The 16,269-nt window shown below is 41.5% G+C and overlaps 1 protein-coding gene across 1 annotated transcript; it reads left to right on the forward strand.

Moving 5' to 3' along the window:
* The first annotated feature begins 188 nt into the window (after positions 1 to 188).
* Positions 189 to 13,209, forward strand: recql4 (RecQ helicase-like 4). Its single transcript, XM_085446158.1, has 28 exons — positions 189 to 587; positions 678 to 711; positions 797 to 879; positions 1,015 to 1,161; positions 1,506 to 1,663; positions 2,276 to 3,353; positions 3,437 to 3,519; positions 3,597 to 3,696; positions 3,934 to 4,111; positions 4,430 to 4,540; positions 4,954 to 5,121; positions 5,209 to 5,301; positions 5,394 to 5,530; positions 5,642 to 5,725; positions 6,315 to 6,503; positions 6,707 to 6,889; positions 7,008 to 7,212; positions 7,415 to 7,608; positions 7,736 to 7,819; positions 8,526 to 8,663; positions 8,777 to 8,896; positions 9,034 to 9,259; positions 9,755 to 9,884; positions 9,975 to 10,141; positions 10,713 to 10,890; positions 11,067 to 11,220; positions 11,313 to 11,421; positions 12,987 to 13,209. Exons 1-28 carry the CDS (start codon positions 504 to 506, stop codon positions 13,106 to 13,108), a joined length of 4,737 nt encoding a protein of 1,578 aa, XP_085302284.1. The 5' UTR covers positions 189 to 503; the 3' UTR covers positions 13,109 to 13,209.
* The last annotated feature ends 3,060 nt before the right edge of the window (positions 13,210 to 16,269 follow it).

Here is a 16,269-nt window from a genome sequence, read left to right on the forward strand (position 1 = left end):
AGGCGGGTCAAAACTAAGCGGAAGTGCCTGCTTGACAAATGAGGTGACGAGTTTTAAGAAATTTGACGTTTTGCAAGATAAATGTACGTGCTTCACAGCTATGTATTGAAGGCGCTGTTGTTTCATTGCTATATTTTCATTTCATCATTAATGATTAAAAAAAATAATACTTGAACTCAATAGTTTGACACCAAAAAAGCAATTTTGTGGGATCGGAGGATACAGGAAAGAACCTGGCAACACAAGCTGACTTCCGGCGCGGGAAAATCGTAAACAACACAGCGGAAGGAGCTTTGATAGTTACTGTATACTTCACAAAAATGTCTTCATGTCATCTGCTATACTGGCAGAGATGTTAATTGGAGTGAGAAGAAGCTAAAGCAGCTAATAGAGGATAAACATATAAGCTTACGCTGCTACTTTCTTTGAAAAAAGAACAATAACGCCAATGTTATAACAAAAACTCCCGACAGCAGTTTGAAAACAGCCCTGTCCACCTCAGCATGGATCGCTACAATGACGTGAAAGTTTTGCTGAAAAACTGGGAGCAGGGGTTTGTCAAAGAGCACAAGAGAAAACCCAACAAGGTGAGTTAACTGTTAACAACAACGAGCTTTGTTAGCATGCTACCTGTTTTAGTATTATTGTTTATGAACGCTGAATGGTACATTTTTCAGGAGGACATTGATCGGGCTCCAGAGGAGACCAGAAGTGAGTGCTCGCCATCAGTATGAATTTCCAGCTGTAGTGTAAATAAGCGAAGAAGATTATGATTTATTTGGTGTCTTCCTTGCAGACTTGTATAAAGAATACCGCAGCTTAAAACAAGCCAAAGAGAACAGCAATGAGGCCGCCAATGGGCATACTCACAGCCAAAAGGTAATGAGGAGGCTCTCTTTGTGTCCATCGTTGTCTGACGTTTGTGTTTTAATCTCAAATGTAATAAATATCTAACATATCTGAACAAATCTCTCAATGAGGCTGTTGCTTTGTTTTCTGTCTCTGTCTATGAAGGAGTCAGACTGTTGGGGTTCCCACTTGAACCGCAGTGCATTGCCGACATCATCTCCCAAACTGACATCCCAGGACAGAGACAGTCTGAAGGCGTCTTCTCAGTATTATGGCCTAAAGCTTAAAAACAACTTGTCTTCAATCAGTAAGGTGAGAATCACCACACCTAATTCAACTTGTTGTGCTAAGACTGATTTGCCTGCAAAAGGACCATATTCACTTGTTGATGACCATCTGTGAGGATGATGACATTAACCAGTGGTAGTTAATTTCATTTTCCCTACATGTTGTGTTGTTTAGTGATACAAAGATAATGCAAATGATAGAAATAATTTAAGGCTAATTTTTTCAATGATTTCTATCATTTCCCTGGATTACATGTGGACAGAAAACAATAAAATAAACTAATGAGATATTGAAATTAGGAAATTACCAAAGTAGCCATTATATAATAATGTGTTTGTTCTGCTGTTATTTATTTATTATTAATGAAGGAGAGGCCTGTGTCACTGAAGAAAATGCACCGTCCTGGTCGGCTACCTCTGGACTCCTTGAAAGATGAACAAACTATAAGAACAAAGAGCGTCACTTCTCCTGCTGCCACTGCCAGGACCACAACCACTGACTCTGAATTCAGTCCCTTTTCACCAAGGTAATTAGATCAAGGAAAATAATTTCATTTCATGTTAACAATAAGTGTTATTCAGTGATAAGTAAGTTATTTTGTGAGCATAGATGCTAATTTACTTTTGGACCAAAGTGATGTGCTGTTCTTTCTTAAGAGCCGAGCAGCTGTATTTGGAATTAAGAAAGGGAGAGTGAAAGTTGGAAATCCTTTATACAAGAATAGAAAAGATAACATAGACGTGGATAACTGTTTCTAAATCCTTTAATGAAAAAAATGACTTTAATTTAGTGATGGTTTTCAGTTTGTGAAAGCTTTTAGCTCATATGGATTACTTATATATATAACCAGAAAATAAGGAAAAGGAATTAATTTTAATTTATACCCGAGATACTATTTCTCTCATTTTTATTATAAAAATTTGATTGCTTTTGTTTTTAACACTACTATTAGGATGAATGAATTGCAAAATAAAGCAGTTTGGATATTGGAGAATCCAATATCGTCTTTTACTTTTGAGTGTTCAAGCAAGATGGTTACTAAGTAGTTGTTTTGCTTGTGCCACTTTAAAAAGCTTGAATAATGTGACTTTGTGATGATTTATGTGAGCCCTCCTTGTTATCACGTCTTTGCTTACAGAATGAATCCTTGCCTGGGATCTCTGGCTTCAAAGACGCTCCAACCAGCAGAGCCTGAAGAGCCGTTTCAACCATTTGAAACGTTCAGACAGGACAATGATGAAGCTGCAGATGCTGCTGGTAGCTGTAGCATTGGCAAAGACACTAGTTCACAATTCACTACCTCTGCTTTAAGTCCTTCTCCCATCAGATCCTCCACCCTGTTGTCATCCTTATCCCCTGAGCGAAATTTAGGGGCTTTAAAAGTAGGAGCCAGAACTATGGGAAGTGAAACTAAAGGCATTTTAGGAGATGTAAAAGAAAATGCTGAAACATCAAAAACTCAGAATAGAGGTACCGATTCTGCAGGTGGTGAAAGTGTAATTGGCTTTAACGGAAGTCCACAGATTTGTGGAGGTTTCAGAGGAGGCAGAGGCCTTGGAGCAAGGCCTTCTCCTGCCAGCAGGCTGAGCCTTGTGGACAGGAAGTGGCTAGAGAGGTGTCAGGTGTTTGGAGAGATGGGAGCAGAGGAGAAGCCTGGAGCAGGCAACCAGGAGATGAATGTGGAGCAACGAGGGATGGCAGAAAAGGGAGAAAAATTAAAAGGGGAAATGCAAGGAGTCGAAAGAGAAGCAAAGGAAGAGATGGATATAGAGAGAGAAAGACAGGAGTCATTAGAAATGGGAAGAGGTAAAAAGTCTGAGAGTGTAACAGGGGATAAAATAGTCACTACTAGTGCTACAAACTCTGGAAAAAGCAAGAAAGAAGGGGTTGGCAAAGAGAAAAGGAAGGGACAGGAGGAGATGGAAAGAGGGCAGACATCACATATAACAGCTGATGATGACAATGAAAGCAGTCCAAAAACTAAAGCTTCAAAAAATAGGAGGAAGAAGAGGCAGCGAGAAGTGGGTGACACGCAGGGAAACACTACAGAAGAAGGAGGAGTAAAAAAGAGACGGAGAGGTGGTAGAAAGAAAGAGGAGAGCTCTGACGTTAGCCCCAGCTCAGCTCACGGAGGAGCAGGAAAGAAAAAGAGAAGCAAGAGAAAAGAAGGTGATGGAGAGGGTGAAGGAGAGGAAGAAACCAAGGGACCAAAAAAGGCAAGGGGGGATTTGGAGGGTGCATTGTATGTCTTATTTTAAGCTTATATAAGATTATCTGATGTAGCTTTGCTTCTGTCTAGATGCCCCAAGAGAACTTGTTTGGAGACATAGAAGAAGAATTTGGAGTTAACAAAATCTATCGGGCACAGTCTGCTAGAGCCAGGTAGGACAAAGTGCATGTGAGGAAAGCAGAATGTCTTTGAAAGGTTTCTACATGTGTTTGTTTTCCTGTTTTAACAGAGTCGCAAAAGGAGCCGAGGGTAACTTTGTGAAAATAAACCTGAAGAAGAAATCTCATGTCAAAGGCTATGCCCTGAGAGGGATTGCTCTGCGCAGACAGGTATATTACATTTATTTATTTGTTTGTGTGTGTGTGTGTGGTTATCATTGTGCATGAAAGTTTAAGGCCTATTTTTTTAGGTTTACATATCAAAAAGAAGTGAGAAGAAGCGCACACTTTCTCAAAGAGTTTATGCTTATATCATGTATAACACGTCCTTGTTATAATACAAACTGAGTAATTAAAATGCATTTTTTATATTTTCTTGGTGTCATAAATGTCTTCTTGGTGTTGCAGTTGTACATGCAGAAGTTCCAGCTGAAGGGAGAGTGTTTCGGTGGAGGTGGGGGATATTTTGGCAGAGGAAGATGGGGGGGCTTCAGAGGGGGTTTCAGAGGGGGCCTCAGTCGACAGGGTGACACCTGCTACAAATGTGGAGGGACCGGACACTGGGCTATTGACTGCAAAGGGCGAGGTGATGCAGGAACAACAATAACTATTATTAAACGCATATCTCACCTTGTTGTGATTCCTTCAGAATGCTCTAGACAGTCCTTAGTGTCGTCAACACGGCAGTCACACCCATAGTAAGAGGAAGTCAGTTAGCAAAAAGATTACTTGTAGGGAGGGTGGCTGTAAAGAGAGAAGAGCTCTCTTCAAAGCTCCAGCGACGCCCTTCAGTTCGTCTTTTATCTGAAGGATGACGGAGTTGCTCTGCTAGAGTCCAAAAATAAAGTTTCAGAGCTGGAAATCAGCATCACAGGTCTGTTAAAAGTTTTGATATGTTTTGCAGCCCCTCCACCTCCTGTTGCTGACGAGAAGGCGGTTGAGGAGGAGCCGTTTGAATTACCCACCCTGGAGGAAGTTGCCAGGGCAACTGGGACACTACAACCTCAGCCACAGGGTACATCTGTTGACTTGATTGCATGCCGCTCTCTGACAGAACTAGTCGGCTTATGCATGACTGCATAGTTCCAGTGTCATAAATGCACTGTTTAAGTTTTACTTTGTGCATCATATTCATGACATTATGTGAAATTTAGTTTTATCTTTTATCTGGTTAATAACTGTTCTTACTTTACAATAAGAGCAGTTATTAACCTTATGTTTTCTACAGCTAACACATAGACTGGAGGTGTATGTTTACATCTGCTCATTAATGGAAAAAAGTTTTTAACACTTTGTTCATGTAAATTTGTGCACATTTATTTTTAGAGCTTAAATTTGAGCTGTTTTAAGTAACGAAGCTGTCAAATACAGATGTTTTGTGTTCCTAAGTCGTGCGCGTTTAGACCCTGATGCGTTTGTGTGTTCCAGTGGCAGCATCCACTTTTAAAGAGGAGCAGAATGATCAGGAAAAGGAAGTGGACAGTAAGCGTAAAGATGAAGTGCTGCTGAATGTGATTCGCCCCGATTATGAACGACCTCCTCCTCCTCCACCCATGGAGCCGCTTTATGAGCTCACAGAGGATGGAAAAGTCCAGGGTAAGGACTGCACACTGATCTCATGAAATCTGAAAAATAGACATACAGTACACTGGCCTAAGAACTGATTTTTCTCTTTATATTAAGAAACACATGAAGATGTTTATTCGGCTCTAAGAGATCTTGGCTATCAGTCATTTCGACCAGGACAGGAGGAAGCCATCATGAGGATCCTGTCGGGTATGTAGTGAGCACACTCATGAGCTCATCTGCACACACTCATTTGCTAATTTACAATCTCTCTGTACATGTTTGTGTGTTTCCACCTTTAGGTCTGTCTACCCTCGTAGTGTTATCAACAGGGATGGGCAAATCGTTGTGCTACCAGCTCCCAGCTTACCTCTATGCTCAGAGATCCAAATGCATCACTCTGGTCATATCGCCTCTCGTCTCTCTAATGGACGACCAGGTAAACACTTGTAAACCTGATGGCTGTAGGCACAGAGCAAATCTAATTTCTCTAAACTAATGATAGAGTTGAGAATGTATTTGCTGAATATCTTTTTGTGTTTCTGTGCAGCTGTCTGGCCTGCCAGCCAAGCTGAAGGCGGCCTGTATCCACTCCAATATGACAATGAAACAGCGAGAAGCAGCGATAGAAAAGGTAAAAGGAAGTGCATCAAGAATAAGATATGAGTGAGACTGAGCCACGTTGATTACAGCTTCTTTGTTAATGTCATTGAAAAATGAACAGCCTCTTATTGGATCCATGAATCCAGTCACACTAGATGCAAGTCTTTCTTCTCCTGCAGTCCCAGTTCTTTGGCTGGGATGCAAATAAATGGTTTAAGATAGTTAGTCATACAAACATATTTATTTATTTTATTTTTAAATATTCTGCGACACTCAGATGCCCTTTTTTATGCCAGTGTGAATACAAATATCCACATATGGTCTTAAATCAGATAGAGTTGGAATTTCAAATCAGTCAGATCAAGGTGTGTGCAGATGTGGTCCCAGCTCCATATGCTCGCACACCTCTGCACAGAAGTAACAGCTGTTTTCTCCACAAAAAGTCAAAATGTGTAGTTTGTCCCTCCTCATCTTTCTGCTTGCGATTTGCCGACTTCTACAGCACCTTATCTTCTAATTTCAGGCGTGAATTAATTGACTTCTATGCTTATTTGAAACTTTACTATATCATTGATTATTTTCCGTTCATACCTTGTATTTACCTCCTGCTATTTTTCCAGGTGAAGTCAGGCCAGGTATGTCTGCTGCTGCTCTCTCCAGAAGCCCTTGTTGGGGGAGGAGGTTCAGGTTCAGGGTGTCTTCCTTCTGCTCAGGAGCTCCCTCCTGTGGCCTTCGCCTGTATAGATGAAGCTCATTGTGTCTCAGAGTGGTCCCACAACTTCAGACCCTGCTACCTAAGACTCTGCAAGGTGGGTTGATGATTTCTGGAGATAATTGTACTCTAACACAAGTGATGTTAATTCTGCTACTTGTTCAAACAACTCACTGTGTTGAACTTTCCAGTTTGAAACAAGTAAAAAGTTCTGTCAAATTTATGTAAACTGGCTTCTTTAGAACAGTGGTATCACTCTTGATTATCTCTTTAAGTCTTTAATACAGTGCTTGTTTGTAGGTGTTACGAGAGCGTCTGGGAGTACGATGCTTGCTAGGACTCACAGCTACAGCCACTCTGTCCACTGCTCTGGACATTGCTAAACATCTGGAAATCAGTGATCAAGCCGGCATTGCTGTCAGATCTGCAGCTGTGCCTCCAAACCTGAATCTTTCTGTGTCCACGGATAGAGAAAAGGATCAGGTCAAATGAGTGTTTTTGTGTCCTGACTGACATTTATTTGTGGATTTTTAGTAGTTCTAGATCCAAGAGTCCTTCTCTTACTAAAATGAGTTTGCAATGTGTGCAATTGTCGTCTTAGGCTTTAGTCTCCTTGTTGAAAGGTGATCGGTTTGGTTGTCTTGACTCGATCATCGTCTACTGCACCAGAAGAGAGGAGACGGTGCGTGTGGCGGCACTTCTCCGAACCTGCCTTCAAGGGGTGCTGTTAAAAGAAAACAAGAAGAGCAGCAGCAGCAGCAGTCGGTCAGAAAACAACCCTGTAGGGCAGAGAAAGAAAGAACTGGGTAAGTGTTTTTTAAAAATGTGATTAATTAAAAACTAGTAAGGAGAGAGTTGATATGGCGGGGGAACAAGTGAAATATGTATGTGGAGCCTATGCTGTGTTATGGAAATCTGTGGTACATAACTTAAGATAACATTAATTACAGGTGAAGTCTATTTCCTTCAGTCTCCATGACTTTGTGGTTTTGTCCTTTATGTATTTAGCTCGGAAGAAGATTCGTAAACCACTGAAATGGCAGGCTGAATCGTACCACGCCGGCCTGTCGGGGTCAGAGCGGCGACGCGTGCAGAACAACTTCATGTGCGGAGAGCTCAGGATCGTGGTGGCCACAGTGGCGTTTGGCATGGGCCTGGATAAATCTGACGTTCGTGGTATCATCCATTACAACATGCCTAAGGTGGGCAGTGCTCGGATCTATCCTGACTCGTGTCTCCTCATACTGGACTTGAAAATACATTAAATATTTTTTAACTTTCTCTTTTAGTCTGTTTTGGGGCATCTTATCCTGTTTTTCTTGTTGACAGAGTTTTGAGAGTTACGTTCAGGAAATTGGGAGGGCAGGAAGAGATGGAGAGCCGGCTCACTGTCACCTTTTCCTGGACCCGGAGGTGAGTCTTAAAATTGTGATTACTTTCTTCATTACTGACGTCAATGATGTAGTTACAGAAAGCAGTACTGATGCAGTGGGATTGCAGTTCTTGGAAAAAATAGGTCTTTGTACACATTTGTTGTGATGGTCGACTGTGCTTAAGAAATGAATTTCCTCAATGTCAGCTGGCAATTTCAAACAAATCCTGTTTTAAATACTTTATAAATAATGATCTTTGGGGGCGTTCTGTGTCGGTGTAGATAAAATGACCCCAAATAAACCAGACAGAAAGTGGAATCATGAACCTTCTGTCATATTCACAATCAGTTTGTAATAAAATGTTTGTGTAAGTAAGAGAGAGGAGTTGAGATGCTCCCGGTCATAAAGGGATGGACATGGTCAGCACAATACACATGTAGACTGTAGTGTTTAAGTGATTCTCAGTGGGTAATGAGAGGTCCAAAATGTGCCATGAAAATATCACACTGTTACACCACCAACAATCATCTTTCTTCTCCATTCTGGTGCTCTGTTTGAACTTCAGCAGGTTCCAACCGAACGTGTGCATGTGAAAAATGCATAGAGTTGCTGTCGTGTTGAGTGTGATTGTCTGATGATGAGATATTTGGACTGACAAGGAGCAGTACAGGTGAACCTAATAAAGTGACCAGTGAGTGTATATTGCATATACGAATAATATCATGTCATTCTGTGTGTGATTGTAGGGTGGAGACCTCCATGAGCTCCGTCGCCATATCTACGCAGACACAGTGGACTACTATACGGTGAAAAGACTGGTGCAGAAAGTTTTCCCAGCTTGCAAATGTAAACAGATACACCAGAAACAGCAGGAACTCTTCAAGGTAACTCCTCCTTCGTCTGTCTGTGAGTGTGTTTTAGCCTGAAGAAATGTCTTTGTCTGTAGAACTCAAACTTTCTGTGAAGTAAAGGACTGTGTGTCTGTGTGTTTGTGTAGGATGTTGAAGACTCTGAGCTGTTGGAGGTGATGGATGTGTGCGATCAGGAGAGCAGCATGAATTCTTCTGCTCAGCAAGACATGTCAGACAAAGATGAATCACAACCTGCTGCTGCACCTGTAAGTAAAGTGGGAACTGGTCTCTGATCGCTTCACACAATAGAGAAATTTAAACAAAAAAATAATGAAATGCTAATTTCATAATTACTTTTTTAGTACATAATTTTTTTTGGTAATATGACTATTTTTACTGCAAGGAATCAGATCTCAGTTCTGCTGGGCTAGCCATCCGAGAAGACAACGATAAAAGAGAGGAACGAAATGAGGATGAGATGAAAAAACAGACAGAAGAGCAGAGAGATAACCGGGAGAGGGACCAAGAAGAGGAGCGCTGTGATTGGCCCAGAGAGCGAGTCTGTCACACGCACGAACGAGCGATTCCCATCCAAGAGACCATCGAGGCTCTGGACATCACGGAGGAAGGTGAGTGGAAACGTACACTAAAAAAATCACATTGATTGATAAGACAGTAAAATGAACAGGTGTAGGCTGATTTGTACACGGAAAGCACATTAGCATAAATCTTTAAACATTTTAAAAATTATTTCTGACTCGAGGTTAAGACAGAATTTAAGCCTGATCTCATCCACGCAGGTTGTTTAGTGGCTCGTGCGCTGAATCCGCTGAAAGCAAAAGGCCAAAAAGCTAAAGCCAAAACAGTTTGATGACCAGATTACGCTCAAACAGATGAATTTAGAAAACAAATAAAATGATACAACTGGAGCAAACGTTGCATTAAAATAAGAAAACCATCTAATAAAATCACTCGTATTTATTCTTATCTGGTTTAACAGAACAAAACAAATCGTGTAGATTACAGAAATTCAACCTAAATTTCCCAAGAAACACTCTAAAATCCAGCAAACAACAACTACTCCCAGTGTTTTTGAAATTTTAACATTTTTTATGTTTTTCCAGGTGTGGAAACGCTGCTCTGCTATCTGGAGCTGCACCCACAGCGCTTCGTGGAGCTGCTCCACCCCACTCTGTCTGTGTGTAAAGTCAGCTGCTACGATGGGCCGAGGCAGCTCCAGAAAATCACTAAAATGTATGACAACGTTGGCCGGGCACATGAACGTGTGCGTCTGTGATTGTAATGTTACTGTTAAGACGTCTTAAACTTGTCTTTTCTCTGCAGTTGTCCTCCGATCGCTGTGGTGTTGGCCAGGCGGCGGATGGCGGGCGAGCGGGTGGAGCAGTGCGACCAGCTTGAGTTTGATGTTGTCGAGGTCGCGGACACTATGGGATGGCAGCTCCCTCTCGTGAAGAGAGGACTCAGGCAGCTGCAGTGGAGCACCGATAGAGGTTTGTTCATGAGTTCATGTTTGCTTTGTTTTCATTTAGTATCGATTTAGTATCCACACATTCACAGCAATAACAATCCAGGCAGTCGCCATGGAAAATGTTTCAGGGAGGATCTCAGCCCTTATAAAGTCTGAAAATGTCTTTAACATACATTTAGTAATAGAAGACCTTAAAAAGTATTAAGCTGCCTTGAATTCGGTTCAGAAGGGTCTCACATCACTGAGAGTATGAGAGGCGGAAACGGGCTGCCATAGATACTTTTACTGTACCTACAATTTTCCTGACATCAGTTTGTGTTCTTAAGACAATCTGACCTTTTATATGTATTTTCCTTGCAAGTGTAGTTTAATTTAAAGTTTTACTAAAAGCCCTTAAAAAGTACAACTTGCTTATACATGTAGGGATGCCCTGTTGCCTTCTAACGTCAGTGTCACTCTCTGATCGACCCTCTGTGGTTTTAGGGTCTAACCTTGAGTCTAAATTTAGTTCTGTGAGATGCTTGTTGGATGTCTCCCTTCTTTTCCTGCTGGGCTGCAGTAGAAATAATCAGTCAAAAATGCTTGTGTTTCAGCTGGGGGACGTAGCGGCGTCCTCGTCGAATTCTCCAGTCTTTCGTTCTACTTTCGTTCCTATGGCGACCTGAGCGATGAGGAGATAGACAGAGTCTGTCAGTTCCTCCATAAACGAGTGCAGGACCAAGAGAGAACGCAGCTGTACCAGCTGACGGCCTGTTTTAAGGCCTTCAAGAGGTACGCTAAGCTTTTTTAATTATCCGCTGATTTTATGGATTATCCACTAATTAAAACAAACACATTCTTAAATAAGATCTAGCCTGTTTTCCAGTATTGGCTAGCTTTGACCGTTTGTCTTTTTGCGTTACCCTCTGTCTGCTTTGGTGTTTGACTTTGTGTTCGCTGTGCTTCAGTGTTGCCTTCTGCAGCGTACTGTCCTGTGTAGACGATCTGGATGAGAGCCGCAGTTTGCAGTTAAAAAGCCTTCTGTCCGAGTACTTTGATAAGAGGCGGGACAGGGACCACGCTCTCAAACCTTTTGATCTCGAGGAGCTCGACAAATATAAGGTTTTACAAAGACAAATAATGTAGAAAACTTTTCAGGAGTTGTAGTTAACGTGAAGTCTGTGAACGATTCGGCTTACCTCTGTATGTTTTAGCTGTTGGACTGGGAGGATCAAATCAGAGCCGACATCAGAAGTTTCCTCTCCAACCGAAGTGACGAGAAGTTTTCTGGAAGGGCTGTCGCTCGTATCCTCCATGGCATAGGTGAGGACGCACATGCGCACACACATTTACCTGCATAAGCGCAGGTAGTTTTTTTTTCTTTTTCTTTTTTTGGACCAGAACATTTTTCTCTCCAAACCCTTCTCACTGAAGTACTTCATGCTTTACAATAAATGTGGAGGTGTTTGCTTGTTTACATTCACCTTTACACATATTCAGAATGTCTCCTTTTAAATGGCACCAAATTATCCAACTTAAAAAAGCTGAAGCCTGTCTGCTGTGAATAGTTGGTCACAGATTTTTTTGTTTGTCAGAACATCAACTCCAAAGCAGCGAACCTATAAACCTCTAGAGGTCGTTAGAGAGCTAATTTAGGACTTTTCAGTTTTGCTGAGATTTTAATAGTTCAAAGTGTACAAACATAAGCTAGATAGCGTCAGAAAATTGTTGCTATAGATTATCTGTCAAGGCATGGAACAAAATTACTTATGTGTTATGTAAAAAAAGAGAGAAAAAAGGTTTTGAGAGGCCTTTGTGTTGACCTGTCAGTGTGTTCAGGCTGTATGTTGTACTGGATGGACTCCCTCCTCACTACAACTGTAAACTGGGATAAATAGCTAAGAAAATAAGGAGCTGAGAAGTTTGGGGGCTCGGGAGATGACTTGCGTTGGAAGTGCCAAACAGTTTGAGATTCACTGTGCTCAGCTAATCACATGTTCACTTCTCAGCTGACCAATGGGCTCTTTATTTCAAAAGTCTAACTCCCTCCTTACACTTATCTTTTATCTTTAATTTATATAAGTTCTCAGAAAGAACATGATGTTTATAACATATCTTTTTAAGAACCCAAAGCGTTTAGACAAAAAACCTCGTGAACAGGTGACATTTTAACTACTTGTTGAAATTTCCAAAGCTGGGGCGTTACAAATCCCAGATGGGAACAGTCCCCACATAAGGACTGAAGACTTTCTGTGGGGACTCGAGAGCACGACTTTATCAGGAGAATTCGGAGTCTGGGATGGGGTGTAGGGGAGGAGAAGTTCTGATAAGTGAGGAGAAGGATTTTTAAAGAAGATATAGGATCTGACTTGATGCAGGTAAGATCTCTGGCAGCTGACTTCTGAACATACCAAAGAGGACACCAGTGCAGTGATGTAGACGAGAAAGTTATGAAGACCCCCATTAGGGTTTCAGCTGTACAGTCTGACACTAACCTGAATCTGGATTTATGCAAGAGTGTAATAACCGCAGATACAGGGATAATCGCTCTCACATTTTCCTACATTTGAATTTTATTTTACTCTTTTGGGATTCTTTGGCTGTCAACCTGAAAAAAGGTTGAGGTGGCACGTTTCTATTAAAATAAGTTTTATCCAGCACCTCCCAGAATTATAGACCTTGATCTTTAGCCTTCCTTTTGTTATTAGCCACAGTTAAACACAGCTAATAATAGTAATTGTGCATTGATATTTAACTAAGGAGAAGTTGACAGTGCGATTTATTTCTCATGTATGAATTTCACTGTTTGGCCTTTGATCCATCAGCTGTGGATGTTGAAGTAAAAACTTCTATAAACTAACGCTAAATAAATCCAACCTGTGTTTCAGGCAGTCCGTGTTATCCGGCTCAAACCTACGGCAAAGACAGACGTTACTGGAGGAAGTACATCCAGTTTGACTTCAACCAGCTCATCAGACTGGCCACTCAGGAGATCATTCGCTTCAAGTGATCGACCAGATGGTCCTATCTTTTTTTTTTTTTTTTTTTTTTTTTTTTTAACGTACGTCTCATTTGTTTGTATACAAAAACTAAATAAAATATATTTTTGTATCTTGGTCTTTGAGATGCATTTATTTAAAAAATAGGACAACCACAGAACAAATCTGTGGTCAGTAAACATAAAACCTCACATGTCTGTGAAGGTTCTCAGTCATTCAGGTCATCGTAGTCAAAGGAGCTTGCAAAGAAAAGCGTCTGGACTTCTTTAAGTTGCTTGAAGACGTTTCACCTCTCATCCGAGAAGCTTCTTCAGTTCTAAGGTCAAATGGTGGAGAGTCACATTGAAGAGAACGGCAAACTCAACATCGAAGTTTACCGGAAGCCCACACACACGGACCAGTACCTCCTCTTTGACTCCCATCACCTTCTGGAACACAAACTTGGAGTAATCAGGACCCTACACCACCGGGCAGAACATGTTCCCTCTAAGCCTGAAGGAAAAAAGAAGGAACACACACATGTAAAGGAAGCACTCAAAACGTGCGGCTATCCTAAATGGGCGTTCTTAAAGTCAGCAAAGAGGCACAGAAAAGAAGACCAGACACCAGCGAGGGAGGATAAGAAGGACAGACGCAACAACATTGTCATCCCCTATGTAGCCGGTGTATCAGAAAAACTCAGGAGAGTTTTCTCCAAGCATGACATCCCGGTGCATTTCAGACCCAGCAACACGCTCAGACAGAAACTGGTTCACCCGAAAGACAAAACGCCAAAACACAAACTTAACAATGTGGTGTATGCTGTACAGTGCAGCGAGGAATGCTCAGACCTCTACATTGGAGAGACCAAACAGCCACTTCACAAGCGCATGGCACAACACAGAAGAGCCACCTCCACAGGACAAGACTCAGCAGTCCATCTGCATCTTAAGGATAAAGGACACTCTTTCGAGGATGCCAACGTTCACATTTTGGACAGAGAGGACAGATGGTTTGAAAGAGGAGTGAAAGAAGCCATTTACGTCCACTGTGAGCGACCATCTTTGAACAGAGGCGGTGGTTTACGACACCAACTCTCTGCCATCTATAATCCAGTTTTGAGTTCCCTTCCCAGACGCCTTAACACCCACTCACATCCTGGGCCATCTGACCTCAGGAATTCGCATGATAAGGTGGGGCCAGGTTTCACAATGAACACACCTGAAACTCTGGCTGATAGGGCTTTGGAGTTGACGTCACGCCGCAATGCATTGTGGGAGCGCGGCACCATTTTCGGGGTCTACGAATCAAATCAAACACACTGTGTTGGAACAACGATTACAAGATGCTTAAAAGCAGCTCAAACGAGAATGGACTGTATAGAGACCGATTGCGTCCAGAGGCGAAGCGGCGGTACTTGCAGAAAATAGCGTGCACTGGAAATGTGGACCCGTATGAAATACGGCCGTGGAGTAGAAACCCTGAAGACCAACCGCTATTGACGTAGCCTGACATATTTCATACCTTATCTGTGGAGTCAGCGCGTACAAGTCGTCATTCAAACAAAGGTAAGTCAGCTCGAGTACTGCGTGTGAAATGCGTTTGATTTCCCTGCAAACATTCACATTAGTGCAGCATAAATTCATTCATGAGGGGAAATTACAGTGAAAACATGTGGAGGCTGTTAGGTGGATAACATAGTGAGTTCAGTGCATTGATGTGACATTGTCCTGAAGGATTTAGTTATTCTCTATGGTTAAAGAAATTGCAATGATTTATTAATGTTTATTATAAATAATTCTAATTATACATCTTGCTTCCATATTTGTATCCTGTGTCACTAAAAATACATTTTATTTTAGTTTTATACATTGATTAATGACCTGCAGAATCTCCTTATCATATTAAGTGATTCATAATTGTCACTTTATGCTTTCTCCATCTCTAAAGTGATGACATCCTTCCATTACATACTTTAGGTTCATTTTCTGCAGGCAGGTTTCTGACAGAGAACAGACAGATTTAGACTATAACCTGCAGCGTTCTATAGATGGACACATAAAGAAATGCATAATTACATGTATGTGCTAACTTTCTAAACACTTTGTTACATTTATGATAAAGTAGATAAAACACATTTGTGTCGGCCTTGGCTCATAGTTCTTGTCTTTAAATGAACTTTGTCTGTGTGTGTTTCAGGTGTTGCTCTCTCAAAGACTGAATGAACCAGCATTGCAGCCATGGGTCACTGTGAGCACCACAGGGAAGGTTGAAGTCGCCCACTGCAGCTGTATGGCCGGAGTCGCAGAGCCCTGCACCCACGTCGCTGCTCTTCTGTCTAAAGTAGACGGAACAGTGTTGATCCGTGGCACAAGGACTGTTACAGATGAACCTGCATACTGGGTTTTGCCTGGTAATATGACCAAGATACAGCCAGAGGTTGGCCATAAGAGAGACGACTTCTCTTCAGCTGCCCAAAAAAAGGCTCTTGATCAAAACATAAACAGACCATCTGTAGTGACCGGTAAAAGGAGCCGTCCCCAAAACAGAAAAATCCCACCTGCTACTGTGGAGGAGTTGTCACTGCTATAATACCATGTTTTATCTAGGGGTCTAGATTTATGCCTGTAGTGCACTGCTGTGTAAATAATTTGCATTTACTGAATATGTACTGACTGAGTCCCACTGTTCAAAAGTTGAATAAAGAAACAAAATAATTTTGCCTTTTTTTTTTAATTAAAACCACTTTATAGAGCATCACATCAGTAACAGTGTAAAATCCATATCATTTACAGTTTACAAATGACAAAATGTTTACACCAAATCATGAGTGTTTACATGATATCACCCACTACTAACGTTACTTTATTTACTGTATCTTTTGAAAAAATAACAGCACAAGACTTAAGAACATTTAACAGGAGCAGGTTTCATTTTTCCCTGGTTTTACTACCACACTGTTCACTAAACGCAGCAAACCTTCACCATCTTATCCAGAAGGGTCACCTCTTCACCCTCACATGGAAGAAGTAATCTGATTGGCATGGTGGTTTGTTTGAAGCAGGTCCCTTGTGTAGCGCTGGAACCCAGTCACGATGTTTCATCCATTTCATCGGCTGGTTTGCTGCAATAATGGCAAATAATTAGCAACTCTATAAATAGAAGGTAGTTCTGCAAAATCACTCAGTAGGAT

Source organism: Copadichromis virginalis, linkage group LG22 (genome assembly GCF_057382275.1).
Source record: "Copadichromis virginalis isolate Kocher_CV1m ecotype Utaka linkage group LG22, C_Virginalis_male_GT1.1, whole genome shotgun sequence".
NCBI lineage: Eukaryota > Metazoa > Chordata > Actinopteri > Cichliformes > Cichlidae > Copadichromis > Copadichromis virginalis.

Excerpts from the sequence above, each read along its gene's own strand:
- recql4 (XM_085446158.1), top strand. The coding sequence starts at position 504 with ATGGATCGCTACAATGACGTGAAAGTTTTGCTGAAAAACTGGGAGCAG. Across the intron at positions 3,354-3,436 it reads AAACCAAGGGACCAAAAAAG|ATGCCCCAAGAGAACTTGTT; the intron begins GCAAGGGGGGAT and ends GCTTCTGTCTAG. Across the intron at positions 3,697-3,933 it reads GGATTGCTCTGCGCAGACAG|TTGTACATGCAGAAGTTCCA; the intron begins GTATATTACATT and ends TTGGTGTTGCAG.